This window comes from Trachypithecus francoisi, unplaced genomic scaffold, assembly GCF_009764315.1.
Source record: "Trachypithecus francoisi isolate TF-2019V2 unplaced genomic scaffold, Tfra_2.0 Lachesis_group11, whole genome shotgun sequence".
NCBI classification, from domain to species: Eukaryota; Metazoa; Chordata; class Mammalia; order Primates; family Cercopithecidae; genus Trachypithecus; species Trachypithecus francoisi.
The window spans coordinates 81,406,193-81,415,063 of record NW_022681456.1 but is presented as its reverse complement, the minus strand read 5'-3'; the positions used below and the strand labels follow the sequence as shown (position 1 = coordinate 81,415,063).

At 54.6% G+C, this 8,871-nt stretch overlaps 1 protein-coding gene across 1 annotated transcript in view; it reads left to right on the top strand.

Annotated features, from left to right (window-relative positions):
- The first annotated feature begins 5,690 nt into the window (after positions 1 to 5,690).
- The window catches only part of KRT18 (keratin 18), a 4,336-nt gene continuing 1,155 nt past the window's right edge, over positions 5,691 to 8,871 (top strand). The window contains exons 1-4 of the mRNA XM_033221970.1: positions 5,691 to 6,250; positions 6,988 to 7,070; positions 7,720 to 7,876; positions 8,763 to 8,871. The exon at positions 8,763 to 8,871 is cut by the window's right edge and continues 56 nt beyond it. Of these exons, the coding sequence (XP_033077861.1) occupies positions 5,834 to 6,250; positions 6,988 to 7,070; positions 7,720 to 7,876; positions 8,763 to 8,871 (766 nt within the window). The 5' untranslated portion in view covers positions 5,691 to 5,833. The remainder of the gene's footprint in view (positions 6,251 to 6,987; positions 7,071 to 7,719; positions 7,877 to 8,762) is intronic.

The following is an 8,871-nucleotide window of genomic DNA, read 5'->3' as shown; positions in this document are numbered from 1 at the left end:
GTGTTAACCAGGATGGTCTCAATCTCCTGACCTCGTGATCCTCCCACCTCGGCCTCTCAAAGTGCTGGGATTACAGGCTTGAGCCACCACGCCTGGCCTACAAAAGAATTTTTAAAACCAGCCAGGTGTAGTGGGATGGGCCTGTAGTCCTAGCTCCTGAGGAGGATGAGGCAGGAGTATAACTTGGGCGCAGGAGTTCCAGGCTGTAGTAAGCTATGACAGAACCACTATACTCCAACCTAGGTGACAGAGCAAGACCCTGTCTCTAAAAAAAAGTAAAATAAAAAATAAAAATAAAAAAGGACAGACAATATAGAGTGTTGGTGAGGATATAAAGCATCATGTTACTGAGGGGGTGCAAAATGGTACAGCTACTTTGGCAGTTTCTTAGAAGAATAAACTTGGCCAGGCGTGGTGGTTCACGCCTGTACTCCCAGCACTTTGGGAGACTGAGGCGGGCAGATCACTTGAGGTCAGGAGTTCGAGACCAGCCTGGCCAACATGGTGAAACCCCATCTTTACTAAAAATACAAAAATTAGCCGGGCATCATGGCAGGTGCCTGTAGGAGAAGCCAACAGCACCAGGGTCAGAAGGGGCAAAGGACATAAGCACAGGCAAGGCCATTCCTGGTGGGAGCTGGGCTAGGGAGCTGAGGGGCTCCTAGAAGGGCCAGGCTCCCCGACTTCTCTGAGCTTCAGTGCCTGGAGGTTCCTGGGCAGCCACATGCTTCTCAGAGCTGACCGTTCCTCTTCCTTTATCGTTGGAGAATAATCAGTTGGGTTCAAAGCAATGATACTAAGTGTCAGAGCATTCCTCGACTGTCCCACCCCTGGGGGAGAGGGCCTGGCCCAAGCCCTGAGAATCCCTCCCCACCTTCACAGGCAGTGCCAGGGACTCCAAATAGGGTGCTGAAATTCCAGAAGTCTTGATATCAGACTGGGTCCTGCACCCAGCTGCCACCCGCATCCTCCGCCTGCCCCACAGCTGCCTCTGAAGCCTGTACCTTTGCCCCCACCTCCTGTCTCTCTGCAGTTACCTGACTGCACATTCTGATGACCCCCACTGACCTCTCCTAGCACTCCGTGTTTATTAATTACTTAAACCTAAAGTATTTACAGAGCTCTACCTATGTGCCAGATGCAAGGCTGGCCACAAGGATTCCCATTCTGCCCCAGATTCCTTTTCCTTTGAGTTCCACCCCAGATCTCCCTGTCTCAACAGCTCTGCCCCTAACTCAGCAGCCCTGGGATTTCTCCTGTGGGAGGCCCCCCTGCATGGGTGCACCCTCCACTGAGAGTAGCTGAAGGGAGCCCAGGGGAGCCTCCGAGGCGATCCCCTCCTCCTTCCAGCCCACCCCACCACAGGGCCTTCTCACTGTCTCCAACACAGTGGAGTCACCCTCAGTCTTTGAAGAAGAGGATGGGAATCGGTCTCTCCCTGTTTTGTGTATAGACCCCATCCTTAAACCTCAGTTGCTGTTTCAAGCACCTCCCTCCTCCAGGCTGAGCAAGGAATTTCCAGCTTAAACGTTAAAGCAAAGGCGGAAGGACTGCCGGCCTTCCAATCCTCCCTAATTCTCTCATCTCCCCACCAGCTAGTTTCCCCAGAGCCATCAGCTCTAGCCCTTTGTGCGAGAATGTGGAGGGGGCGGGAAGAGCTGACCCACCCCTATCAGGTCATCTCTGAGTCTACTCTGAAATTAAACCTGCCTCGCAGGTTCCCACTCCCCTTCTGCTGGACGATGGAATGCAGGACTGATGGTGGCTGGAGAACCATTTCCCCTCCTTCCGGATTCCCCTGTCGAGGCTCATGACTCTTCGTGTCTGTTCTGGGAGCTTCTCACCCTCTCCCGGGACTGTCCTCACAATCACACCATCCCCCTTTCCACCTTGCTTCCCACCCCCACCCTACAACCCTAGTGCTGGGAATCTGGGGGCCGAGACTTTCACCCCAGGTCTCTGAGAGACTCTCTGACAAAGTGAAAAAGCCCTGAGCCACAGAGGAATCTGGAAGTGATGGGAAGGGGCAGGCTGGTGCTGGAAGCCTGAGGTCGGTATTTGCCCCATGCTGCAAGAAGTCAGGAATGCAGCCATCGACATCAGTAGGAGAGATAAGGTCTAGCTGGCAGCTTTCCCTCTCCAGCCCCCACGCTGCACCTCCACAGGTCCCACAAGCTTCCTAGCAGTTGGGGTGGGGCAGGGATCAGACAAGGACCTGGGAATGAGCTTGGAAAAAAATTCTAGAATCTGGTTTGATTGCTGGTAGAACTCAAAGTGCCCCAGGGTTTTTAAGTGACTCAGAGAGACAGACTTCAAACCCCTTGAGCCCATCTTTCTAATTAAATTGACCCCTCTATCTGCCCTCCTGGATGTACTGAATACAAATAATTAGTATTTGTTTGATGAATGAGTGAGTGATAATTTACATTTACATCCACTGCCACCCGAGGAAATAGACTGGACAGGTCTTACTATTTTCCTTGTACAAGTGAAGAAACTGAAGTTCAGAGTTAGGTGACTTCCCCAAGGTTACACAGCTAGCAAAGTACCCGGGCTGTCTGACTTAAATCTTAGCAATAACAGTAAAAGGCAGTACGTTGCTTGTTGAATCCACATACTTTATTATAAAATTCTGCACAACTTGACAATTCTGGAATTCAGTGGGGGAATGTAAAGGTGACAGCAAGAGAGACCCCTCTGACTGGAACCTCTTACCTCCCAGAAGCCTTGTATGCAAAACCAGTGGGTATTCATTTGTACGTTATTTTGCATCCCGTTTGCCTCCCAGCCACCGGTAGGCCCTGGCCCTCCCTGGCCAGCTTCCACCCTGACCCATCCCCTGGCTGGCTCCCATTGAGCACTGTGGGGCTCTCCCCACCATTAGGTGACAGATCAGGAACAATCCAGGGTCAGGCTCTTTATCTGTGCTGTGCCTCCCACCTGGCAGGTCCACTGGCCAGGCTCTGCCAGAGTCCCTTCTCTCCCGAGTCCCTTCTCTCCCAGGCCTACCCTACTGTTTGTCCTCCCCTTCCCCCTCAGCTGGCAGCTGGATAAGAATCAACAGGTCCACTCCAGAGCAAAGAACAGAGCCAAACGTGTCATACCAGGCCCTGCCAGAAAAATGAGCTGCTGGAGCTGACGAACTTGAAGGCCCAACACCTCGGGGTTCCCCCCAACACTTCATTCAGTAGAGATGGTCATTCGGCTTCAGGGGGCAGGCAGCATGAAAGCCTCCCTACCTCCATCCTTCTCACGCAGAGGCTGGGGAGAGCGTCCTGGAGGATGCAGTCCCCTGGAGACAGGCTTCAAATCCAGACAGCCTTACAAGAGGAGACAGGGAAAGGACTGGCCAGGAGAAAAGTCCTAGTAAAGAGGGAAGGGGGCCGGGCGCGGTGGCTCAAGCCTGTAATCCCAGCACTTTGGGAGGCCGAGACGGGCAGATCACAAGGTCAGGAGATCGAGACCCTCCTGGCTAACACGGTGAAACCCCGTCTCTACTAAAAATACAACAAACTAGCCGGGCGAGGTGGCGGCGCCTGTAGTCCCAGCTACTCGGGAGGCTGAGCCAGGAGAATGGCGTAAACCCGGGAGGCGGAAGCTTGCAGTGAGCCGAGATCGCGCCACTGCACTCCAGCCTGGGCAACAGAGTGAGACTCTGTCTCAAAAAAAAAAAAAAAAAAAAAGGCCAGTGGCTCAAGCCTGTAGTCCCAGCACTTTGGGAGGCCGAGGCGGGCGGATCACAAGGTCAGGAGATCGAGACCATCCAGGCTAACATGGTGAAACCCCATCTCTACTAAAAAATACAAAAAACTAGCTGGGCCAAGTGGCGGGCGCCTGTAGTCCCAGCTACTCAGGAGGCTGAGGCAGGAGAATGGCGTGAGCCTGGGAGGCGGAGCTTGCAGTGAGCTGAGATCCGGCCACTGCACTCCAGCCTGGGTGACAGAGTGAGACTCCGTCTCAAAAAAAAAAAAAAAAAGAGGGAAGGGGCACTGGCCACCAGGGCTGGGTCGCTGCTATGGTGGTCCTAGGAGTGCCGGCCTGTCCTCTCAGGCCCCGTGCGATGTGGAACACATTACTTTTATTTTATTATTTATTTATTTATTCATTTTGAGTCAGAGTTTCACTCCTGGTTGCCCACGCTGGAGTGCAATGGCACGATCTTGGCTCACTGCAACCTCTGCCTCCTGGGTTCAAGCGATTCTCCTGCCTCAGCCTCCTGAGTAGCTGGGATTACTGGCACGTGCCACTGTGCCTGGCTAATTTTTGTATTTTTGGTAGAGACAGGGTTTCACCATATTAGCCAGGCTGGTCTCAAACTTTTTCTTTTTTCTTTTTTGAGACGGAGTCTCACTCTGTTGTCTAGGCTGGAGTGCAGTGGCATCGAACTCTTGACCTCAGGTGATCCACCCACCCCGGCCTCCCAAAGTGCTGGGATTATAGTCGTGAGCCACCATGCCTGGCGATGTGGAACACATTAAAATCTCCGTGAGAGATTTTTGGTCTCTTTTGTCACCACCCTACTCTCCCAGCTCCTAGAACTGGGCCTGGCTCACAGTAGGTGCTGAATGCATACTGGTTGAATTGTAAATGCTCAGGATTTGTTTAACTAAGGATGCAGGAAAGGTGATATACGGGTGTGCAGAAGTCAGGACGCATTCCCTGTCCAAATCACAGCGTTCCACTGAGGCAAGGCCCCTGGGAGTGAGGTCGGGAGAAGGGAGAGAGATGGAGGGGGCTCAGAGACTGGGTTTGTTTTCAGGAGTCTGCACCTATTTGCTGAGTGAATGTATGTGTGTGTGCATTTGAGAGCACACCTCTGTGTGATTCGGGTGTGAGTGTGTGTGAGGAAACGTGGGCAGGCGGGGGAGTGTTTGGGAGCCAAGTGCAGCTGGGGTGTGAGTGTGTAAACCAGCAGCTGTGAGGCTCGGCATTGCTTCTCCTCCTCTTCTCCAGCTCCCAGCCTTTCTTCCCCGGGACTCCTGGGGTTCCAGGATGCCCCCAAGATCCCCTCCGCAGGTGGATAATTTGGGCTGCAAGTTGAGGACAGCTAGAGGGACTCACAGGCCATTCCACCCGCACATCACCAGACCCGCAATTGAGGACAGCTAGAGGGACTCACAGGCCATTCCATCCGCATATCACCAGATCCCCAAATTTCTTTTTTTTTTTTTTTTTGAGACGGAGTCTTACTCTGTCGCCAGGCTGGAGTGCAGTGGCGCGATCTCGGCTCACTGCAACCTCCGTCTCCCGGGTTCAAGCGATTCCCCTTCCTCAGCCTCTCAAGTAGCTGGAACTACAGGCGTGCACCATCACGTCCGGCTATTTTTTTGTATTTTAGTAGAGAGGGGGGGTTTCACCATGTTGGCTAGGATGGTCTCGATCTCCTGACCTCGTGATCCGCCCGCCTCGGCCTCCCAAACTGCGAGGATTACAGGCGTGAGCCACTGCGCCCGGCGAAGACTCCCAAATTTCAAACTCGCCAGCACCTCCTCCACCTGGGGGAGAAGGGCATAAAAACGTCATTTCCTGCCCTGAAAGCAGCCTCGAGGTCCAACAACACCTGCTGCCCGTGTCCGTGCCCTGTTGGCCACCCCGTTTCTGGGGAATGAGCGGGGCTTAGCAGGGCTGCGCGGAGGGCGCGGGGGTGGGGCCCGGGGCGGGGCAGCCCGAGGCGGAGGGCGCGGGCTCCGCGCAGTCCACCTGTGGCTCCGGCTTCCGAAGCGGCTCCAGGGCGGGGGCGGGGCCTCACTCTGCGATATAACTCGGGTCGCGCGGGCCGCCACCTTCGTCGGCAAAGCCTGAGTCCTGTCGTCTCTCCTTCCTCCCATACAGCATGAGCTTCACCACTCGCTCCACCTTCTCTACCAACTACCGGTCCCTGGGCTCTGTCCAGGCGCCCAGCTACGGCGCCCGGCCGGTCAGCAGCGCGGCCAGTGTCTATGCAGGCGCCGGGGGCTCTGGTTCCCGGATCTCCGTGTCCCGCTCCACCAGCTTCCGGGGCGGCATGGGGTCCGGGGGCCTGGCCTCAGGAATGGCTGGGGGTCTGGCAGGAATGGGAGGGATCCAGAACGAGAAGGAGACCATGCAAAGCCTGAACGACCGCCTGGCCTCTTACCTGGACAGAGTGAGGAGCCTGGAGACCGAGAACCGGAGGCTGGAGAGCAAAATCCGGGAGCACTTGGAGAAGAAGGGACCCCAGGTCAGAGACTGGAGCCATTACTTCAAGATCATCGAGGACCTGAGGGCTCAGGTAAGGGGTGGGAGGGACCTCAACTCCCAGCCTTGTCTGACCCTCCAATTACACACTCCTTTGCCTCTTTCCCTCATTCTGTATCCACCCCAACCCCTACTCCACCAGGAGGGGGTTGGGCATACCTGGATTTCCATCCACTCTCCTAGCCACAGGGTCCCCTAGAGCAGCAGCAGCTAGGCATGGGAGGGCTCTTTCCCAGGAGAGAGGGGGAAGGGGACAGGGTTGAGAGCTTTATAGAAGAAGTGGACAGCATGGAGGGAGGTGAGGAAAGGCCTGTAAAGAGGAGACACTGGCTCTGGCGGAGTGGGGACTATTGGAGGGTTAAGCGGATGTGGCTAAGGCTGAGTCATCTAGGAGTAAACAGAAGGCCTTCCTTTGGGAGGAGCCAATCCAGGGTGTAGGGGGCCCAGAGTGACCAGGTGCACTAGGGAAAAAATGCCAGGAGAGGGCCAGGAAGAGGACTTGTTAGTAGCGGCTCACTTCTGGGCAGGCAGGCCAGCCAGCTAGCCAGCCTGCTGAGGCTTCCCAAGAGGGGCAGAGTGCTGGGATCTGGGAATCCAGGAAAGGAGGGAATGGGGTGGGGCTAGATGAAAGGGATAGGTGTCCAGGGAGAGTCTCTGGCTATTCCTGGGACCAGGAAGTTTTCACTAGGATACATAACACTTTCTACATACTCAGCCCACCCATCCCTGACTTTCTATTCATGGAGCAACCTCTCTCGACAATCCCCCCAGATCTTCGCAAATACTGTGGACAATGCCCGCATCGTTCTGCAGATTGACAATGCCCGTCTTGCTGCTGATGACTTTAGAGTCAAGTAAGTTGGGGGGGCTAGGGAGCTGGGGGTCCAGGGGTGGAGCTAAGAAGGGTCTGCTCCCCAGGCTGGGTCAGGTAGGGGCTCAGAGTGGGATCCTGTTTAGGTGTGGGTGGATGAGAATCGGCGTCCATCAGTGTATTCATTTATTCATTTGTATAACCTTGTTTAAGAATACTGTCCTCATGGCCGGGCACAGTGGCTCACACCTGTAATCCCAGCACTTTGAGAGGCCGAGGCAGGCAGATCACCTGAGGTCAGGAGTTTGAGACCAGCCTGACCAACATGGAGAAACCCCGTCTCTACTAAAAATACAAAATTAGCCGGGCGTGGTGGTGCATGCCTGTAACCCCAGCTACTTGGGAGGCTGAAGCAGGAGAATCGCTTGGACCCGGGAGGCGGAGGTTGCAGTGAACCAAGATTGTGCCATTGCACTCGAGCCTGGGCGACAAGAGCAAAACTCCATCTCAAAAAAAAAAAAAAGAATACTGTCCTCTTAAGTGCCAAGAATGGTGCTCAGGGGATTACCACCTAATTGCTGACTCAAGTTGCTGGTTCGCAATGGGCATAGAACTGCTCTTAGTAGGTGGCACGAGTTGAGAAGGTTCTGGATCAGAGATAGGGGCCCCTCTGATCACCTCCACTCCTACAGGTATGAGACAGAGCTGGCCATGCGCCAGTCTGTGGAGAATGACATCCATGGGCTCCGCAAGGTCATTGATGACACCAATGTCACTCGACTGCAGCTGGAGACAGAGATCGAGGCTCTCAAGGAGGAGCTGCTCTTCATGAAGAAGAACCACGAAGAGGCAAGCAGGGGCCACTGGCCAGGCCAGGGATTGAGGGGCCATGACAAGTCTGGGTGGGAGAATAGACAGGACAAGCCACCTGCAAGTAGCCTTGCTAAGAAGTTTAGAAATAGCAGCCTGGGCTCTTCTTAATGAGACCGTTCTGATGAAGAGCATTCTTAGGGGGTCAAGTACACCCTGGCTCACCTGAATTACAGGTCAAAATGATGTGGGTTAGAGAATGAGATGAGAACGGAAGTAGAAGCAGCTAACACTAGGAGCTGGGGGTGATAGAGGAATGAGAGCAAGTGGAGTTGGCAGTGCTTCCTAAAAGATGGTGGGGCCGGGCGCGGTGGCTCAAGCCTGTAATCCCAGCACTTTGGGAGGCCGAGACGGGCGGATCACGAGGTCAGGAGATCGAGACCATCCTGGCTAACACGGTGAAACCCCGTCTCTACTAAAAAAATACAAAAAACGAGCCGGGCGAGGTGGCGGGTGCCTGTAGTCCCAGCTACTCGGGAGGCTGAGGCAGGAGAATGGTGTAAACCCGGGAGGCGGAGCTTGCAGTGAGCTGAGATCCAGCCACTGCAATCCAGCCCGGGCGACAGAGCGAGACTCCAGCTCAAAAAAAAAAAAAAGAAAAAAGATGGTGGAAGGAGCAGGTTTGTGAAGGGAAGGGTGGCTGAAGGGACAGGATGAAGTTAGGAGAGAAACCGTCAGTGAGTGGGTGGCATTTCTACCCACTGGAGTAGAAAGGCCAGAACTGGCATTGCCCTGAGTGCAAGCCAAGGGGTTCCTCCTGTCTCTTCTCCAACTGTAGGCCTCCTAGAAGAGGCAATCACAGACGAAGGGCCTTGTTGAAGCTCTGACCCTGAACCCTCCTCACTTTTGCCCCTGTCACCTTTAGGAAGTAAAAGGCCTACAAGCCCAGATTGCCAGCTCTGGGTTGACCGTGGAGGTAGATGCCCCCAAATCTCAGGACCTCGCCAAGATCATGGCAGACATTCGGGCCCAAT